The sequence below is a fragment of the Myxocyprinus asiaticus genome, chromosome 7 (genome assembly GCF_019703515.2).
Source record: "Myxocyprinus asiaticus isolate MX2 ecotype Aquarium Trade chromosome 7, UBuf_Myxa_2, whole genome shotgun sequence".
Taxonomy (NCBI): Eukaryota; Metazoa; Chordata; class Actinopteri; order Cypriniformes; family Catostomidae; genus Myxocyprinus; species Myxocyprinus asiaticus.
In genome coordinates this window covers 4413028-4434620 of record NC_059350.1, presented here as the reverse complement: position 1 = coordinate 4434620, position 21593 = coordinate 4413028, and the positions used below count along the sequence as shown (strand labels likewise).

At 37.7% G+C, this 21593-nt stretch overlaps 1 protein-coding gene across 2 annotated transcripts in view; it reads left to right on the top strand.

Annotated features, from left to right (window-relative positions):
- Nucleotides 1–5292: 5292 nt before the first annotated feature.
- The window catches only part of slc44a1a (solute carrier family 44 member 1a), a 23973-nt gene continuing 7672 nt past the window's right edge, over nt 5293–21593 (top strand). The window contains exons 1-9 of one of the 2 annotated variants that reach the window (XM_051702678.1): nt 5293–5760; nt 10604–10690; nt 12808–12950; nt 14461–14597; nt 14706–14799; nt 15302–15471; nt 16668–16757; nt 18295–18434; nt 18627–18813. In XM_051702678.1, coding sequence (XP_051558638.1) covers nt 5737–5760; nt 10604–10690; nt 12808–12950; nt 14461–14597; nt 14706–14799; nt 15302–15471; nt 16668–16757; nt 18295–18434; nt 18627–18813 — 1072 coding nt within the window. In that variant the 5' untranslated portion in view covers nt 5293–5736. Of the gene's footprint in view, nt 5761–10603; nt 10691–11155; nt 11328–12807; nt 12951–14460; nt 14598–14705; nt 14800–15301; nt 15472–16667; nt 16758–18294; nt 18435–18626; nt 18814–21593 lie in introns of those variants that run through there. The other variant, XM_051702679.1, reaches the window with a different exon arrangement.

Here is a 21593-nt window from a genome sequence, read left to right as displayed (position 1 = left end):
CCCATCAGACCTGGCGACCATAACTTTAATGTTATTTTTAAACCTATTAGGAAAATGCAAAGGACAAATATTGTATAAAGAAAAAGACAAGGCACTTTAAAAACTTTCTTTAAATGCTGCACATTTGTTTTCCTCAACTATTTTTCTCTTGGAGAAGACAGAAAAAATAATCTTTACTAAAATTTGTTTGTGCACCAGACAGCTGAACTCACAATCAACATGTCCTTCACATTTGAACATCAACAGTTTTTTTTTACATTGAATTTGAGGCACTTTAGGAACATCGTGTTCCTGGCAGAGATGATTTTAGTAGAACATTTAAGACCTCTGTACTTGCGCCTCCAACTAAAAATGCAAGCTATGGCGCCATCTAGTGATTGAAATGACCTAACCCTAATAAAACAACATGGTTTCTGTTTTCAAGCTTGCATAAAAAGTGCAATCCAAAAGAGAATGGATGTAAATTTTGGTTGTTTTGTTGTCTGTCAGATAAAAACTGTAACTCCATTTACTTTAAAGCCTTTATACATTTGCACATATATAGTGAAATTCTTTTTTTTTTTTTTTTTTTTTTTTGTGCATATCCCAGCTATGCTAGGGTCAGAGTGGAGGATCAGCCATGATATGGTGCCCCTGGTGTCAATTGAAATCGTCAATCGTCAATTCTACAATCAATTGAAATCGTCTCCCGTTACACATGTAACCTTAGTTCCTTGAGATGAAGAGAACGAGACATTGCTGTAAGCACTATGGGGAGTGTCCTTTTCACGACCTTGCTGAAATCCTTATACAATCAATTGAATGCGCTTTGACACCAATAGGGCAATTCGCACCCTGTGATTTGTAAGTGAGGGTGATTGCATTAATGGTCCAATGAGAGAGCCTTTGTTTGGAGACGGACATTTCTTTTGTATGTCCTCCATAACAAATAAAGAGCTGATCCGACAGCCTAAACTGTCCTCATTGGGCATAACACATGCATAGATTGCTCTTCATCTGAATTAAACAGTGGGGGGAAAAAGGCTTACAAACGAACCACCTGAGCCCTGAAGGGCGTTGCTAAAACCGTAGGCACATAGACTTTTCTAGGTTTAATGGTGGCTTTTGACAGGTCTGGACCAAACTCCAGGCATGAGTTGTCAGTCAACAGTGCTTGCATGTCACCCACACTGTGTAAATGAGACCAAAGCCAATAGGAGTGCGGTTTTTGAGGAAAGCACCCGCTTTTCCAGATTCCAGTGGCTCGAATGGGGAGTTTGTGAGTACCTTCAGCACCAGATTTAAGTCCCAAGTCGGCACCATAGCAGGGCAAGGGGGTTTCAAATGCCTTTCTTCCCTAAGGAACTTGATGACTAGATTATGTTTGCTTAGCCTCCAGGGCGTGGTATGCTAAGATAATCGCTACATAAACCTTGAGCGTTGATGGGGTTAGATCAGCGTCCAGTCGCTTTTGAAGGAATGTCAAAATCTCAGCTATGGGGCAATTCACCAGGTCTTTACCATGTGAAGAGCACCAATCTGCAAACACGCACCATTTAAGTGCATAGATGCATCTCGTGGATGGTGCTCTAGCCTGTATTTCCCATGGAAGGCTGTCTAATATTTCTGTCATCTCCAGAAACCAGGACTGATTGGGCCATTTTGGCGCAATTAACAGAACTGTTTCCATGTCCACTTGCAATTTGCTGATGACAGAATGAAGGAGGCGCACCAGGGGAAATGTATACTTGCGTTTCGCCTGACCATTTTTGAGCCAGTGCATCCTGCCCAGCAGGGCTTGGGACATGAAATACCAAAGGGAACAGTGGGCGTTCTCCACGGAGGCAAATAGGTCGACTTCCACTTTGCAGAATATTTCCCAAGTCCTCATCGTTGTCTGAGGATGAAGTCTCCATTCCCTCCATGCTCCCTGGCATGACAACAGATCTGCTCCGAAATTCAGAGCAGGCCCAGAGACATGTTTTGCATGCAATGAGAGGAGATGACACCCGCTCCATTGGAGGAGGCGTTGTGTCATGCTCATTAATTGTGACAATTCTGCCCTGGTGATTTATATACGCCACTACTGTCCACCAGGGGAAGCTTTGAATAGCCTTTTTCCTCGCCGTGGTCCACTTTAGTGAGGACGGCAGCACCTCTGACCTGAATGCATGAAGAGTAGGGCACACGTCAGGTCTTTGTTTGCTCCGCATGGACCTCAGGGAAGAATGGTGCGCTCCTCCGGACCGTGGTCTGTTGACGATGGCCAGTTTGCAAAAACCATTCATCCAGGCGAGACTTTTCTGGTTCTTCTGGAGGGGATCACCCAAGACTAAGCTTTTCAACCACCCTCGCGAGGATGCGAAGAAGCTCCTTGTCTGTGGTGTGTGAACGTTCTTCACCCTCGCTGGGGGAAGGGGTGGCAACATCCTCCGTGGACCACTCGCCTGAAGCTACGAGTGACACAGCATCATCCCCATCGTCAGAGCCGCCAAACGTAATGATGCCATGTGCTCCAATAGAGGGCCGGAGCTCATCACACACATATTGCGCAGGTGAAGACTTTAGATCGGAAGTTCGGAGGGCTGCAGGCTTGTGCCGGCACAAGATCCTCCTCTAATTCTTTCAGCTCAATCTCACTGCCCCTGTTTCTGCCACTGGTCCCTTGGGACTTAACACAGAAGAGACGGGTGGGAGGGCATGAGAGGCTAGATCTTCCCTCATAACGAGGTCAATCCTAGAGCTCAACGTCAGAGATTCATGCCATTGCAGTGAGTGTCTCCATGAGAGCTGCTTGTGAGTGAGCGCAGCCCAGGCAGTGAACTCGTGCTCATCAGGCGGTCGGGATGTGCCGTTCGCATAGGGAACACTTGCGGACAACATCTTTAATAAGACGTGTATCGCACAAGTGGCTCTTTAGTTAATATTGTATATATATATATATATAAAGGATACAGTAACTCCAGCTGGAGCACTGTGGGATGCAGGTAGGATCAACGAGCATCTGAAGCAAAGCACCCGTTCACCGTGAGCATTTACGACGGCGATGTGGAGAACTCTTCACCAGAAGCGGCAAGTCTCTCGGTGCAGGCGCTGAACACAGGCAACGAGTTGTCATGTTCAAGTCTTATCAAGAAGTTCTGTCCACTGTAAGTGTATCTCGACAGCGAAGCAGATAGGGTTCCAAGATGAAGACGAATTTCGCAGTCTTGAAAGAAGAAAATTCTGAAGAAATGGTGACTGATCGCCTGCTTATATAGGCCAATTGTGCGTCTGAAGGGGAGGGGCTCAGACACCATTGCCAATCAGAGGATTGGCGTGACTGTGTAAGGGTTTCAGCAAGGTCATGAAGATGGACACTCTCCATAGTGCTTACAGCAATATCGAGTGAACTGAATTGAAAGGGAACTATTCATACTACTCACATGCATACCTAAACCCGTTTTGCCGGCAGATAAGTGCGTCCTTCATCAAATACAGTACATACTGTGACAGTACGCGGTTTCGGACTCAGCACATGTCTTCCGAAGCGATACGATAGGTGTGGGTGAGAAACAGATCAATATTTAAGTTATTTTTTACTATAAATCCTCCCTGCCCAGCAGGTGGCGATATGCAGGAATAATGCAAATCGCCAAATACAAAAGAAGAAGAACTCTTAAGAGACAATAGCGTTGAGGAGAGCTGTTTAAAAGTGGAGATTTATAGTAAAAAAAAAAAGACTATTTCTCACCCACACCTATCAAATTGCTTCTGAAGACATGGATTTTACCACTGGAGTCATATGAATTACTTTTATACTGCCTTTTTGTGTTTTTTGAGTTTGGACCCTGTTGACTTGCATTGTATGGACCTACAGAGCTGAGATATTCTTCTAAAAAATGTTGTTTGTGTTCAGCAACAGAAAGAAAGTCAAACACATCTGGGATGGCATGAGGATGAGTAAATGATGTGAGAATTGTAATTGTTTGTGTAAACTATTCCTTTAAGCCCCGTTCCACAAGCATATAAGACTGTAAAATGGTCTAAGTATGTTCTGTATCATATTTTAAAAGTCTGCACTATGTAATTTGTTCTGCTATATGGTGCTAAATTCACAATGAACAAGTTCAATGAAATAAAATTACTGTGCATTGCTATGCTTTCGATTTAGGTTGTTATATCCTATCAGTCCAGTAAAATGTTGCTTTGTTTATCATTCCAACATCGACAACAACATACTAATTAACAATAAGTACTGTTCCCAATGTGAATTATCCCGATAATGTGAATTATTAGTAATATAATTCTTGATGTTACAGTTTTACTCCTAAACAAAGTCCCTACAGTCGAGTGATTCACATACACTTTGTGAATCAGTTCGAGAGAATCATTCAAAAGAATCGGTTCACAACACAAATCAATGTTACAGTTTTTCTCATAAACAAAAGGTGCATCCCAAACTGCACACTTCAGCACTATTCTACATCATTTTGTAGTGTAAGTAGTGTGAAAAGTATAGAGTAGCCTACTAAGAGTACCCGGAAGATGTACTGTACATCTTAAACCATCAAAACAAAATGTGAAATGTTGGACACAGGGTTGGACTGGCCACGGGGAGAACTGGGACTTTTCCCGGTGGGCCGGCCGTGAAATGAGGTCAAACAGGGTCGAACAGTCGGCGATTGGCTGAAGATTGCCAGTCAACGCTCAACAACTTTTGGGCCAGTTCCTATGTAAAATCCAGGGCCGATTTCTCTTCCCAGTCCGCCCCTGATTGGACACTTCATGCACTCGGTGCTCGTGGCTTGACGTATGTAGCGGAAAGAATGGAGTTATCTGGCTGCGTTGCTGGTCTGACAAAACAATTGTAAATAATGGAGAATGTAGCAACTAGCGAAACTTTAGTGAAGATAGCACGTCACAAATGTGGGTTGAATGCTATACCATCATCACCCTACACTGTGTAAATGTGTACGTTGTTTGAGATACAAGTGTTGAAGTGAGGTTTGCTAACACGCTAATGCTAACGGCAACACATCGCATGCGTTTGAAACGTCACTTCCGTCAGCTGTTAAACGACTAATGCTTCCATGTCGTAAAAAAAGTTAAATGTTCCATTTGCGAGGATACCCCACTTTGAACATTCATACACAGTACATGAGTGTAGTGCATAGTGTATAGTAGTGTAAGTGCATAGTGCGTCATATGGAACACAGCTGTCGAATGATTCACACACGAATCGGTTCGAACGAGTCATTCAAAAGCATCGAATCTGTTCAAAGGAAAGCGAATCGGACATCTCTAGTTCAATGACATAACCAGCATAACAAACGTAGTAAGCGTCCTAAGCATAATAGCCTCTCTTCAGGTATGGACTTCAGTGCCTCGGTTGAAAGCGACTGGAAGTGAACGGGGGTGTAAAATATCTGATCTCGAGCCCATGTGGTTCACTGTGGCAGAGGACGAGGAGGACAGGACAGGACAGCTCCGCCTCCACCTTGTCAGGGAATTCATATGGGAGAATTACAGCACGTCAGATCCTGAAAAAACAGAATAATCCTTTAACTAAGATCTCACATTTACTGAGGCGTTACTCGTGCGCGATTACAAGAGTGGGCGCACCTTTGCTTTCTAAGGACATAAATAAGGATTTATTACTCATGTGTAACTTTTGCACTCATATCTCGTGCTGCAGGACACATTGAAGTCGCGCTGGCAATTGCCTGACTATTTTACGCGTGTTTGTGATTCTGATCAACTCAGGAATTTGTTACAATGGGATGCTGCGGTAGCACACAGGTAAGATATAGGCTAGCATAAGATTCAACAGTGAGTTAATGCATGCTGATTCACATTTGGAAACTTATTGAGTTGAACGGCAACATGCATTGCATAAGTTTTGAGTCTAAACGATTTACCTTACGAACGAATGCATGCAAGAACGAAAGTAAGGGTCGTGAGTTTTATCAAATACAAGTCCTATGCAGCTTACATGGGGAAAAGAACGAAACACATTCATCGCAGCGCAAACTGTTAATGAATAAATTGGCCTGGGCTTTGTTTGTCAACATCGAAAGCTCATTTCCGGGGTTTCGATGTGAACGAGTCAGGTGTGTCCCGAGAGTCTTTCATCGCTTTGAATGAAGCGGTTTCAGTCGGGTCATTCGGTAAAATTAAAGGAGTATTCCGAGTTTAATACAGGTTAAACTCAGTCGACATCATTTGTGGCATAATGGTGATTACCACAAAAATAAAAAATAAAAAGTGAGGCACTGACAATGGAAGTTAATGGCGCCAATCTGTAGACCTTAAATTACTGGCCGTTTAACAATATAGCCACAAAATGTAAACAATATGTGTGTTGACACCAGTGTTGGGTGTAATGCATTACTAATTAATTAATTACTGTAATTAAATTACTTTTTCATTGACCAAAAAAGTAAAGTAAGGGATTACTATTAATTTTCCTAGAGTTAAATACTGTTTAGACTCTAGAAAAATTCTATATAAAACTATTGTGAATTTAAAATTGAAATGTAATGTTAAAATATATGTTTTATTATTATTATTTTTTTTATCCCCTTTTCTCCCAATTTGGAATGCCCAATTCCCACTACTTTTTTTAATATATTATTTAATATATCATGATTGACTTTTAATTTAATTATGACTTAAAATCTCATAATTTTGACATTTCTATCTCATACTTTTTTCTATTAATGTCATAAATATAAAATATTTTTAATTTTTTAATTTAATTTAATTTTTATCCCCTTTTCTCCCCAATTTTGGAATGCCCAATTCCCACTACTTAGTAGGTCCTCGTGGTGGCGCGGTTACTCACCTCAATCCGGGTGGCGGAGAACAAGTCCCAGTTGCCTCCGCTTCTGAGACCGTGAATCCTTACATTTTATCACGTGGCTTGTTGTGCATGACACCGTGGAGACTCACAGCATGTGGAGGCTCATGCTACTCTTCGCGATCCACACGCAACTTACCACGTGCCCCATTGAGAGCGAGAACCACTAATCGCGACCACAAGGTTGTTACCCCATGTGACTCTACCCTCCCTAGCAACCGGGCCAATTTGGTTGCTTAGGAGACCTGGCTGTAGTCACTCAGCACACCCTGGATTCGAACTCGCGACTCCAGGGGTGATAGTCAGCATCAATACTCGCTGAGCTACCCAGGCCCCCTAAATATATGCTTTCTAATTTAACGCTGCCCCTTTAAATTCTTTGGCCAGTTCATGAATAATTAATTTGATTTTATATGATTTATTTGAAAGAATTAAAAGAACAGTTTCATGTCTCTCCTTGTATTTTTCATCCGGTCGAGGTCGATAAGGGTTTTAGAAAGTAATTTGTAATAAGTACTGCAATTACTTTTCAGACAAGTTAGTACAGTAATCTAATTACATTGTAGAAGATGTAATTAGTAGTTAGTAATTAATTACTTTTTTTTTTTTTTAGAGTAACTTACCCAAAACTGGTTGACATGATTTTCTAACCTTTTCTGTGTAAAGTTTTATCCCATTTTACTACATCATTGCCATCACGATGTAGCCGTATACCCTTTAACCGGCCATAAAAAAATGACGATTTAAACCACTTTACAGCTCAAATAATAAACAAGTTTTAACAGAAGAATTAACTTAAGTGCTTTTAGAAAATTACAAGCGACACATTTCTGCCTTTAAACCCTCCAAAAAATGGCCCCATTCACTTCTATATTAAGTAACCTCGATTTTGTTTTTTAAAAGAATATTTTTAATATATATTTTAAAGCAGTGGCGTAGCCAAGGATGTAGCCAAATTAGACCCAGGCCCACCCAAAATATTAGAGATTATTCTTTGATTTCAAATGTATATTTATAAAATACTTAAAAAATTACATGAATTCTGATTTCTGAAAGCATGAAAGAACTGTTTGAATGTGCGCTTCTCTGTTGTTAAGGAAAATTTGGTAAACAAATAATAAAAATTGGGCAAACTTTTTTTTATTCATTTTGATTGGTGCCCAACCAAAAGTAATTTCCTGGTTACGCCCTTGATTTAAAGGAATATTCCAGATTCAATACAAGTTAAGCTCAATTGACAGCATGTGGCATAATGTTGATTACTACAAAATATTATTTCGACTGGTTTATCTTTTTCTTAACAACAAATAATAATCGAGGTTACAGTGAGGCACTTACAATGGAAATCAATGGAGCCAATTTTTGGAGGGTTCAAAACACTTACATTAATTCTTCGTTAAAACTCATGTATTATTTGACCTGTAAAGTTGTTTAAATTGTCGTCTTAATGGTCATTTTAGGGTTTGTCGACATCAGGGACTAAAAATGAAAAGTTTTAATTTCCGTTCGTTCTGAGCAAAAACTGTATTTTTTCATTCCGGTTCAAAAGTTCCGCAGCCTCCTTTCCAAATGGTGACCGGTTAGAACAAAATAAAAGAACGGTTAATAATGTTCTTATTAAAGTGACAGTACTCTGCGCTAAGGAGCGAGTGAAATACCAATTGCAGCGTTGCCGGATCTTACATTAGAAGCAAGCAATCTGGTCTGAAAAAACAAGCCCAAAATAAGCCACTTGCCTCAAAATAAAAAATTATCAATTTCTTGCAAAAGAAATCATAACAAGCATACAGTTAATTAAAGATCTTCTTCTGACTCGAAACCCGGCAGCATCAAATCTGTATTAATGCATCATACCTAACAATAATTCAGTGAAGACTGGAAAGAACTGAGAAAAGTATATATATACTTTAATAATGTTTTGCTTGTGTCTGGATTATAATTATAATTGTATTTATTTATCACACATTATGCATTTGCACATATACAGTGAAATTCTTTTTTTCACATATCCCAGCTAAGCTGGGGTCAGGGTGCAGGGTCAGCCATGATACAGCACCCCTGGAGCAGATAGGGTCAAGGGCCTTGCTCAAGGGCCCAACAGTGGCATCTGACCTTCTGATCAGTAACCCAGAGCCTTAACCACTGAGCCACCACTGCCATGCATGTATATGTAGTAATTATACATAGTTGTTAAAAAGGTCTTCATTCACAGAATTCGACATCCACAATGGACAATTAGGCAAAGAAATGTGTGATGCAGCAGTTTCCATTAGGATTAAAGCACGTTTTATTTTTTTCGGGCAACATGAAGTGGTGTAGTTCCAAAGATATACTGTGATAAACCCTTTGACCTTTCGTTTCATGAAAAAATGATCGGAACAAAATTAACCGGTTATAACTGCATTTAGTTTCCAGCATTTAGAAATAAAGTTTTCACTACAGAACAATTGAAAATCACTTTGTTTCCATTTTTGGGTTACTTTCTGCTAAAAATGTAGTTCGTTTTCCGTTTTCGTTCCTTGAACCGTTTTTAGTCTCGCTTAATATCGCTTGATATTATATAGACATGGCAAGGAAGTTGTAAAATTGGATATAACTTTACACAGAAAAAGGTTACCAAGCAATTTTTATCACACTAAAATCATATTAACACGCATATTGTTTATGTCTTGTGGCTATATTTCTGAAACAGTGAGTATTTTAACGTTTACAGATTGGCCCCATTGACTTCCATTGTAAGTGTCTCACTGGAACCTCGATTTTTGCTTTTTTTAAAGAAAAGGAGGGATGAGTAAAAATGTATTTTTGTGGTAATAAACATAATGCCACAAATGCTGTCGACTGAGCTAAACTTGTATTGAACCCAGAATATTCTTTTAAAAATGTTCATCCTGTTGCATGTATATCTAGCTAACTTATTTATAAGCATATACTGATGTTTTTATTTCTGTCAACATAAATATATTGACATTTTAAAATTGCATTAATTTTCCCTAAATCTTCCTATAACAGAATGAACATGTCATGCTTGCACACATATGACTGACATTACAAAAATAAAGGGAAACGAAGTAAATCAAACAGAAGAGTGACGCACTTCAAGTACTCCAACATGATTTTGCTGAATGGCTGATGTAATTTCATAATGTAGATCTTCGACTGAAGGTCACAGTATCATGACATAACAAGGGACACACCAAAAAACTAAAAAATTACCATACCGCAAATGAATAAATAATAGTGAGAGAATGTAATTCTTAACACTACCGAATAGGTACAAAATTAGAAATCCAATGATTTAGCACTAATTTTTATCAAAGATGTTTGTCACGCAGCTCTGGGGACATGAGAAAATGACACTAGTGCAATGCAATGTGTAACATTATAAATAGTCGTAATTATTTATTAAAAACTGTAAACGGTTGAAATAAACGCTATAAATACCATAGCTTGAACTGGGGACATAGCTTGAAATGTCTGAATAACCCATACTGTGTGTACTGTATTTGACAAAATAACATGGACATGAACTTTTTTGAATGTAAGTTTTTAGGTTAAAATGTAAATGCATAAGAGACTTAAGATTTAAGTTTAAGTTATGTTTTCTAACCAGTTTTTACAGTTCACCTAAATAGTCCTGCAGTGTGACAGATTAATTTTACAATCCACAAACAGCCATCTTGTTTCTTATTGTAAATGAGGTCATAAGCCATTTAGGTTGTTTATCTCTTTGTCACACTGCACGACATTGCTTGACGTGTCATGTTGACTTCCACTTTACAGAAACAGCGTGACTGGAAACCCTTAGAGCAGAAGAAGTGCACTGATATCCCATGGCTGATACTGTTTATCCTGTTCAATATTGGCATGGTAAGAGAATGTACATGATCAAAAGCTCTTATCAAAATACACTAAAGGAGTTCAACAAAAAATATATATACACTGGCGGCCAAAAGTTTGGAATAATGTATAGATTTCACTCTTATGGAAAGAAATTGGTACTTTTATTCACCAAAGTGGCATTCAGCTGATCACAATGTATAGTCAGGACATTAATAATGTGAAAAATTACTATTACAATTAAAATTACTTCAAAGAGTTCTCATCAAAAAATCCTCCACGAGCAGCAATGACAGCTTTGCAGATCCTTGGCATTCTAGCTGTCAGTTTCTCCAGATACTCAGGTGACATTTCACCCCACACTTCCTGTAGTACTTGCCATAGATGTGACTGTCTTGTCGGGCACTTCTCACGCACCTTACAGTCTAGATGATCCCACAAAATCTCAATGAGGTTAAGAACCATAACACTCTTTTCCAATTATCTGTTGTCCAATGTCTGTTTCTTTGCCCACTCTAACCTTTTCTTTTTGTTTTTCTGTTTCAAAAGTGGCTTTTTCTTTGCAATTCTTCCCATAAGTCCTGCACCCCTGAGTCTTCTCTTTACTGTTGTACATGAAACTGGTGTTGAGCGGGTAGAATTCAATGAAGCTGTCAGCTGAGGACATGTGAGGCGTCTATTTCTCAAACTAGAGACTCTGATGTACTTATCCTCTTGTTTAGTTGTACATCTGGTCTTCCACATCTCTTTCTGTCCTTGTTAGAGCCAGTTGTCCTTTATCTTTGCTGCCAGTGTATGTGTGTGTGTGTGTGTGTGTGTGTATATGTATGTATATGTATGTATATATATGTATATATATATATATATACACACCGATGAGCCAAAACATTATGACCACTCACAGATGAAGCGAATAATGTTGATCATCTCCTAACAAGGCAAGGTCTGGGTAGATTAGATGGTAAGTGAACAATCAGTTCTTGTAGTCAAAGTGTTGAATGCAGGAGAAATGGGCAGGTGTAAAGAGCTGAGCGACTTTGACTAGGGCCAAATTGTTATGGCCAGATGACTGGGTCAGAGCATCTCAGAAATGGCAAGGTTTGTGGGGTGTACAAACCGGCGACAGGGTATTGGGCACCCAAGGCCCATCAATGCACGAGGGCAACAAAGGCTATCCCGTCTGGTCCAAACCGACAGAAGGTCTGCTGTGGCACAAGTCACAGAAAACTTTAATGATGGTTACGGGAGGAATGTGTCACAACACACAGTGCATCACACCCTACTGCATATGGGGCTGCGTAGCCACAGACTGGTCAGAGTGCCCATGATGACTCCAATCCACCGGCGAAAGCGCCTACAATGGGCACGCGAGTGTCAGAACTGGACCTTGTTGCAGTGGAAGAAGTTCGCCTGGTCCGATGAGTCCCGTTTTCTTTTACATCACGTGGACAGCCGTGTACGTGTGTGCCGTTTACCTGGGGAAGTGATGGCACCAGGGTGCACTATGGGAAGACGACAAGACGGTGGAGGGAGTGTGATGCTCTGGGCAATGTTCTGCTGGGAAACTCTGGGTCTGGCCATTCAAGTGGACGTCAATTTGACATGTGCCACCTACCTAAACATCGTTGCTGACCAGGTACACCCCTTCATGGCAATGGTATTCCCTGATGGCAGTGGCCTCTTTCAGCAGGATAATGCGCCCCTCAACACTGCACACATTGTTCGGGAATGGTTTGAGGAACATGATGAACAATTCAAGGTGTTGCCCTGGCCTCCAAATTCCCCAGATCTCGATCTGATGAAGCATCTGTGAGATGTGCTGGACCGACAAGTTTGATCCATGGCGGCTCCACCTTGCAACTTACAGGACTTGAAGGATCTGCTGCTAATGTCTTGGTGCCAGATATCACAGGACACCTTAAGGAGTCTTGTAGTCCATATCTCGGTGGGTCGGCGCTGTTTTGGCGGCACACGGAGGACCAACAGCATATTAGGCAGGTGGTCATAATGTTTTGGCTCATCAGTGTATATTAAAAAGTAACTATTGGACAAAATTACAAATACAAGAAAATAGTCTTCATATGCTATTATTATTGTTATTATTATTATTTGATCATTGTAATCATCTTACTGTTGTTCTATGGCAGCTCTTCATCTGTGGCTTCGCCATAGCAACAGGGGCCGCCTCCAGACTCATATCAGGGTACGATAGCTATGGCAACACCTGCGGTCAGATGAATGCCAAAATCCCAGGAATTGAACTCAGCGGGCAAGACCACATCTCAAGAAAGTGCGTAAAAACAAGCATTGAGTGAACTCCAATAGCGATGCTCTCTCTTTATATCCTATTCACTGTTTCTACCACATGTTTGATGGCACCAGCTGGCTGATTGCAGGATGATTGATTACCTGATTCAGCAGAGGATTTGCAGAATAACACTGGCCGATGCAAGAATCACTGCAATTTCTTTTCACTACTTAACCGTTTAAGCTTGAATGGGCTTGTGAGGAAAAAACAATTATCCTCAAAATATTAATAACTACAGTCTTGACCAACACAAAATTGGTATCGTTTGAAAGGTTAGAAGCTGTACTTTCCAGTGCATGCAGACATTATGACCAAAACTGAACAAGTGCTTTGAAATTTGCAGACAAATCAGAAGTGTCCGTTTTGATCATTTATTTAAAAAAATTGCACTGTACATATTATTGTTATTGGTAAAAACATCAAACTCATCAAATAGCCATGTGTCATATGTTGTTGGAAAGCACTCAAAGAGTAGAATACAAGCCTATTTTTATTACTCACAGACAAAAATATAGCAAGTAATAGCAAAGTATACAGTATGTCTTTGACAATTATGTTGGTGTTGCTTTTATGCCACGTTTTTGCTTATAATTTCACGAAACTTTACAAAACATAAAATATCACATACCATTACTTAGCAATGAATTAGGAAGCAATTATCTTTCAAATGAGCCCTCACACAAGGTAATCTGATGTATAGATCATTAGATAATCCACATGAAGCACAATGTTACATACGGCCACCAGGAGATGGCGCCAAGTACATGAGACAGACTCAATAAATCCAAATGAAACTCATTCTGTGAAATCTCAAAACTGAAAGCGTGTCTGCATTCTATGCAAACCTTTAGTCATTGTTGTGTTTGCATGTGTAATTAGTTCTTATGTACAATTATTATGTTTTATTTGTTTGGAGAGACTTTTGGACACTAAGATAATTTATATTTGTAATGTTATAACTTTTGATTGCTTTGTCGTATCAACACAACATTTTTCTCAGATACATTTTGACATGATTGAGAACAAAACAAAAGCAGTTTTACTGAGCCACCTTTTTTACACCCAGAGATATATAATGTAAAAACAGAAAAATAAGAAACAAAGTACATTTTTGGCTAAATGTTTTGTGATTTCTTTTTTGTTTTAATTTTTTTTAAATTTTTTTTAATTTTTTTTATCAGAGTCTCAGAATGTATTATCTATATCATTAAAACTTTTGAAAAGTTTTCTTAACAATGATACCAAACACTTGACCCTCCTTATTTTTGTTGTCGAATTATAAGCCTTTCATTTTGGGGATGCCTCTGAAACAGGAAATCTTTAAAAACACCTTCAGAGCTTAAAGAGTCGAAACAACATGAGAGTGTGTAAATAGTGACAATTTCCCAATTTTTAGTGAATTTAAATTTCTTTCATTTTTAATTACCCTAACTGTTAGCCAAGGTTTGGAAACAATTTTATCTTTAACACATTGTCAATGGCTTTGTCACAGGTATGTGTTTTTCTTGGACCCCTGCAACATCGATATAATGAGAAGAAAGATTAAATCCATTGCTTTGTGTGTGTCAAAATGCCCAAACGCAGAGCTGAAGTCTTACGAGGATCTCACAAAGTTTTCAACAACAAATGGTGAGCTAAATGATGTGAAAAGATGTTAAATTTGATAAAATGTAAATGTGATATACCAACTACTGTTTCTTTTTTTTAAATTATTTCTTTTTTTATTTTTGTCTCCAGGATCTGATTTATGCTCCTATGAAATAGCACCAGACATGTATTCCTCTCACCCGGCTAGAGCAACAAAATGTCCAACACTACCTGTCCATCCAAGGTATCCCTTTAAGATTAGTGCTTATATAAGAGGGTTTACATTTATTTAATTAGTCTACAAATAATGCCAGACAGTGGATGTACATGCATATCATTAATACGCTCAAAAATAATTTTAAGATTTACTCATTTCAATTTTCGAACAGTTTTTTTTTTGAGCGTGTCATTTTTCTGAACCGTGAAATCATAAAATTTCCATCACATCTAAAATGACCATTCATTATGTGGCTAATTTCTTAGCTAGCATTTTATGTATCCTGTATATGATAATATTTCACACTTTTTTTGCATAATTTGACAAAAATACAGCTTGGAAATGATGCAAAATAAAAATGCTCACAAGTGATATTTACCTTGTTTTTCCTATTTTGATTCATTGTGTTATTAATGGCATGTTTGTGGAACAAGGAAAAAACCTGTAAAATCTACACTATTTTATTTGTAGGCATTTTCATTCACACTGGTGGAACTTTGTTTTTGCTGTTTATTTAATTTTTGTGTAGTGCCTCATTACCAGTCTTTCACCGCTGTATGCCAGTTGATATTTCCTGCTATGCCAAGTTTGCGGAGGCATTCATCACTTTCGTCAGCGACAACAGCGTGGTGCACAGGGTCATCGCCGGGGTGATGACATCCAAGGACATCATTATGGGCTTGTGTCTGCTCGCGCTCGGTGAGCTCATTACATCTGACTTTAACAAAGCCAATTTAAAGATCATGCCTCATTCTTCTGTAACAGAGGCCTATATCGCTTAGAATTAGAGTCAATCTCATAAAGCTTTTTTTTTTGTTTGTTTTTTTCAAATATGTTACTTTATTCAAAAACGCACCTCCGCTATGATGTACATGTTTTCACATTTTTAATTAAAACTCATTTTTAAAAGTTTATGTTGGGCATAAATTAAAAAATGTCTAGGTGGTGTAACATATCTAGAGAATGTATGAAGAAAAAGTCTCATTAAAAGTAGTTTGGCATAATCTTTTTATTATTATTATTATTAGCAGTGAGGCAGTTTTGTTATAAAACCTTTTCCACCAAATCAAATCCAATATGGTGTAATCAACTGCAAAGGAAGACTTTTGTCTGTCATGTTTTAAGAAAACCATAAAATAGGACATTTTTATGACATACCAAGGTTAGTTCAGGTTTTAACCCCCCGAAAAACATCAAAATCCTGATATTTGTACATAATAAAAATAAAAGATTAATTAGATGGATGTTAATATTTTTAAAGATTATTCCTCTCATCATCTGCTACTTTGTCATTGACCCTATAGTGCAAATATTTTTATATTTATAAAGCCTCACTTCTAAAATGTCAGTGGTCAAAAGAATGAGAATTCATGCATCATTTTCACTAGCGGTCGACCAACAGTGGACTTTGCCGATACGATAATTAAGTTGGTGGAAAAGGCCGATAACCGATTAATCATCCGATTGTTTACAATAAAAAAATCAATTTCTAGAATGATAAGAGTTCTTTCCTTACTATAAAGGGCACATATACTACAAAAGCAGTTAATTGTGCAACCAAAATCTCAATAATAACTAGAAAAATTCAGATTTGGTGCATTACGGAGGACTAACAACTTTTTCATTTCAAAATACACCAGGGACTCTTATTTTGAAATGACAGAGACTTGGCTAACTTACAGTGCTCTATATGCAAGTATTTACCAAATGATGCTTTTTACAGCTTATATATTCACCAGATGAAGAGTTTTTATGTATATGTTTTCTTACGTTTTTGCCAGCAAGCGATAGTTCCAAAAAGCAACTATCGGCACTGATTAATCTGTAAAACCGATATATCGGTCTACTTTTAATTTTGTCATTGTTTATTAAATCTTTCTTAATTTCCACCCCAGTTCTGTCTCTGATTCTGATGGTTGTGATTCGCTACATATCAGTCATTCTGGTCTGGATTCTTACAGCTGTTGTTGTGGTGGTTGCAACAGGTAAGATATTAGCATTACATTAAACTCTATGACAAGCACCAAGTTTCTAGTTATTAGTCTTAAAATCACGATCACTTGATGAACTGCTTTTTTTTATTAAGAGGTACTTTCCATGAATATGGTACAAATTGATGTCCCATTTTATTTTTTTGTAAACAATAAAGCCACAAATATCATATTCTTTGGCGTGAGAACTACAGTATTGAATTTGAAACTATTATGTTACAAAAATTTTAAAAAGCATTAAAAGCAGGTAGTTTTATTCACATTTAATATCTGTATAGTGTATCAGTTTGTTTTAATTACCCAAAATGCCATATTTTACGGTGTCTTATATTATACACAAAAATGGCAAACTTAAAAAATAAAATGAACAGAAAATAAAACAAAACAGCTCATGGGTGATTCTCACGAAACCTGTCAAGAAAATATTCTGGTCCTTTTTACTATTCAGATCAGAATAAACAAATAGGAAATTAAAGGTGCACTCAGTAACTTTTGTCTTTGTGTCTTCTTGTACTGACACTGACACCTAGTGGCTTGGATGCAGCATCATTTAAAATCAATAGTTTTCAGTTTCAGATGCCATTGTAGAAATGTAGTATTCACAGTCAGCCATGATTACTTTAATCCATGAGTGAACGTGTCCAATAACAGGACGGTTACTGATGTTAAGCGAGTAGTATTCAGTTGGTCATGTGATTCAAACATGGCAGCCCCCATGAGGACGCCCCTGCCCCGTGTAGAATAAAACAGCTTTTATAAGGTTACTGATATGACTGGAGTCTTCATTTCATGTGAGTGCTCATGATTTTATATTTATGTTTAAAAATTACAATTCATGTCTTTAGGAGGAAAACTTTTTTAATGAGGAAAAAATTACTGGGTGCACCTTTAAATATATTTTGCATGTAGAAAATGAAGCCTTTTTTTAGTGCAGTAACTATTTTGTTGACATTATTTTCATGACATTAACTCACATTTTACCATAAAGTCGCATTACCACAATGTGAAAAAAAAAAAGATAATATTTAAATTGTAAAGTACTTTCACATTTTAGTAGTACCCTCTCAAAACCTTTTATTATACCCCTTATTATTTTTGCTGATCTTACTTAAAAAAAACAATTATTGTAATGAAATATATATATATTTTTTACTGAAATAAAGTAAATGATCAGAAAGAATCATCATTGAAAACAATAATAATAGTAGTTATGGTAATGAGAAGTGTCCTGAAAATGATGCCACAATGCAAAAAATCTGAAAGGTCCTAAATGTAGGCTTCATTTTCTTTATGCATTTTTTGCATTTTTGTTTTTTATTGATTTGAGGTTAAAAATGACCATGACTTTTTTCCTAACAGATTTCATGAGAATAACCCTCATATCGTTTTTGACTTGACCAAAGGTGTATGAACCAAATTTTCTGACCCTTTGTTAAAAAACAAAAGGGTTTCAAAATTTCAAAAGGGGTTCCTTATTTTCCCTATTTCATGGGAAGGGCCAAGAACACTCTTTTGCACACTTTTCTGGCAGGTGGTTGTGGTGTACTGTGGTGGCTGTATGTGGATCACAGAAATTCAGTGAACGCCACTCTGCCTGCTCACGAACTGGAGGTGGCTAAAGACAACCAGCAAGCGCTTCTCATCTACGCCATCGGAGCCACTATCTTCACGGTAGAAACCTTAATTAAGCACAAATAACTTCGCAATGATAATGACCCTATGATTGGAAACACGTTTACAATTCTTGTGAACTGTTTATTTGTGCTTTTTATTACTAAGCCTTGTGTTCGGATTCATTATGTAGATTGTATTGTAGCATCAGCTCTGAATGTGATGTCTGTTGGTGGTATGTTTATGTGTCAGTTGATTCTGCTGCTGCTGATGTTCTTCATGAGGAAGCGTGTGGCTCTCACCATCGCTCTGTTTCATGTGGCTGGTAAAGTGTTCACTCATCTTCCTCTGCTGGCCCTGCAGCCCTTCTGGACCTTCCTCACTCTCATGCTCTTCTGGGTTTACTGGATCACTGTGCTGCTCTTCCTCGGAACCGCAGGTTCATCAGTACAAACAGACACTCACATAAATACACATACTTACACTGTAGGGCTGGGTGATAAATTTTGACAATACACAGTATACAGGGTTGGGAGGGTTACTTTTAAAATGTATTCCACTACAGATTACAGAATACATGCTGTAAAAATGTCATTTGTAATGTATTCTGTTAGATTACTCAAGGTCAGTAACGTATTCTAAATACTTTGGATTACTTCTTCAGCACTGGTAGATTTTTTTCACTTGATTTGACTATTAAAAACTCTGTCAGTACAGTAAGACAAAATACACATGTTAAAAATACATTCTCTGAAAAACCTAAATATCTTATGCAGTCAGGGGCGTAGATTCCATCCCCCGGAATCTACGCCCCCCTATTATTTATACCATGATCAATGGAAACATGGGTAAATTCTTCACATTACCCATTATGATCTAAGGTGGATTTTCTTGATAAAAATATATGATTGTGCCTGGTAACATGTGCATGTAAAATGGCTAGAAATAGCATTTTAGCTTAGCGTAAAGCTAAATATTCACATGACAATGTTTATTTCTATTTCTTCTGCTCCAAACTTACTTCAAACTGTACTTCTCTGTCTGCTCGTATGAATGTAACACATCATAAGAAAGTGTTTCACCGCTGTTCAAATGCACTTTGGATCGCATCATTTATATGTATAAATGTTTTCCATCTGAAAGGACTAAATATTAAATGAAACAAATGACAATAAAATGCAAAGTAATCTCTTCAGTAATCAAAATACTTCTTGAATGTAACTAAAAATCTAGTTAAAATACTCAAGGTATAATTTCTGTTTTCACTGAATGAATATTGAATGATATTATAAGTATATTATATGCACTAATACAACAATACTCCATTATAAACAGCAATAGTTACCGAAATATATATTTTTCTAAAACATTTTAATATATGAAAAATACCACATTTTTGAGTAATGATGCAAATGATTCATTTAAAAATGAACAGTTTGAACTGATTGATGGAAATGAATCAACTTACTAACTCTGACATAATTTTTGCTATTGAAGTTTAAATTAGAGATGCTACTAGAGATACTATTTTAAATTGCTGAACTTAAATGAATATTAAAACTTAAAGCTGATGGAACTTTTTCTGTATTAAATTAATTTCTCCTTGTCTCTGTGGCACTATGAAAATTCTTCTGTTTGTTTTGAGTGATCCGTCTCAAGCGAGAAAATAATGTCTGCACCAGTGCTGTGAGTTGGGGGCGGGACTATCTGTTTGTTCGATCAATGGCAGAAGGGGGGCATATTCAGAAAGCTGTTTTGAAAACAATGTTGTTGTTTTTTTTATTAAGTTTGGTGGCGCTAGAAATGACATACTTTAGCTTAAAGACAATAATTACTCAAAACCCACTGGAGGATATTTGGAAACAGAAAGTAGGCATTATCCATAAAGTCAATGGAAGGCTAAAAGGGATTAAAAGCATTTGAGAAGTAGCAAAAAAGTATAAAGGCATGGTAAAAAGTTTTAACATTAGCTTCATATGACAAAAAGAAAAAAGTTGAAAACTCTTAAGGCCCAGGTATACTTTGTTTTAAGGTAAACTGTAATGCCTTTCAAAATATGCTCTTTTGACAGCGAGCGAATGCGAACATTCGACACATTTGCACTACGACTGCTTTTTGATACTCTTTTAGTACAGTCAGCGGCAGGCGCATAGGCTTACGATGCACAGAGACAAGGCATATCCACATGTGGAGAAAATCAGGGCCGTACACGGACAGTCCGCGCACACTGACAACATTTGTGTCACGGATACTGTGCACGGAGCAATCAGCAAAGCAGACAAAGGAAGTATACTTTGGCCTTTAGTTTTAGTAAATATCAACAATAAAAAAATTGCTCGTAAGAAACACCAATATACAAAAAACATTTGGTTAGAATTTTCATTTCCACTTTGGTGAAACTTTGTTTACCAGCCGATTAAAATAAAAACCGGCAAATATCGGCAGATTTATCAGCCTGGTCGATATATCGGTCTAAAGCTATATTGATCTCAGGCCACATCCACTAATCCATTTAGTTTACCAGCCGAGAAAATCAAAATTGTCAAATATCTGCAGATTTATCGGCCTGGATGATATATCGTCTATAGGTATTTGGTCTAAGGCCATATCCACACTAATCCATCTAGTTTACCTGCCAATAAAATCAAAATCGCCAAGTATCGGCAGATTTATCAGCCTGGCCGATATATCGGTCTATAGCTATATTGATCTCATGCCACATCTACACTGATCCATTTAGTTTACCAGCCGAGAAAATCAAAATTGGCAGATTTATCAGCCTGGCTGATATATCGGTCTATAGGTATTTGGTTTAAGGCCACATCCACACTAATCCATTTAGTTTACCAGCAGATAAATTGAAAATCACCAAATATGGGCAGATTTATTGACCTGGCCGATATATCGGTCTATAGTTATATTGATCTCATGCCACATCCACACTAATCCATTTAGTTTACCAGCCGATAAATTAAAAATCACCAAATATCAGCAGATTTATTGGCCTGGCCGATATATCGGTCTATAGCTATATTGATCTCATGCCACATCTACACTGATCCATTTAGTTTACCAGCCGAGAAAATCAAAATTGGCAGATTTATCAGCCTGGCTGATATATCGGTCTATAGGTATTTGGTTTAAGGCCACATCCACACTAATCCATTTAGTTTACCAGCAGATAAATTGAAAATCACCAAATATGGGCAGATTTATTGA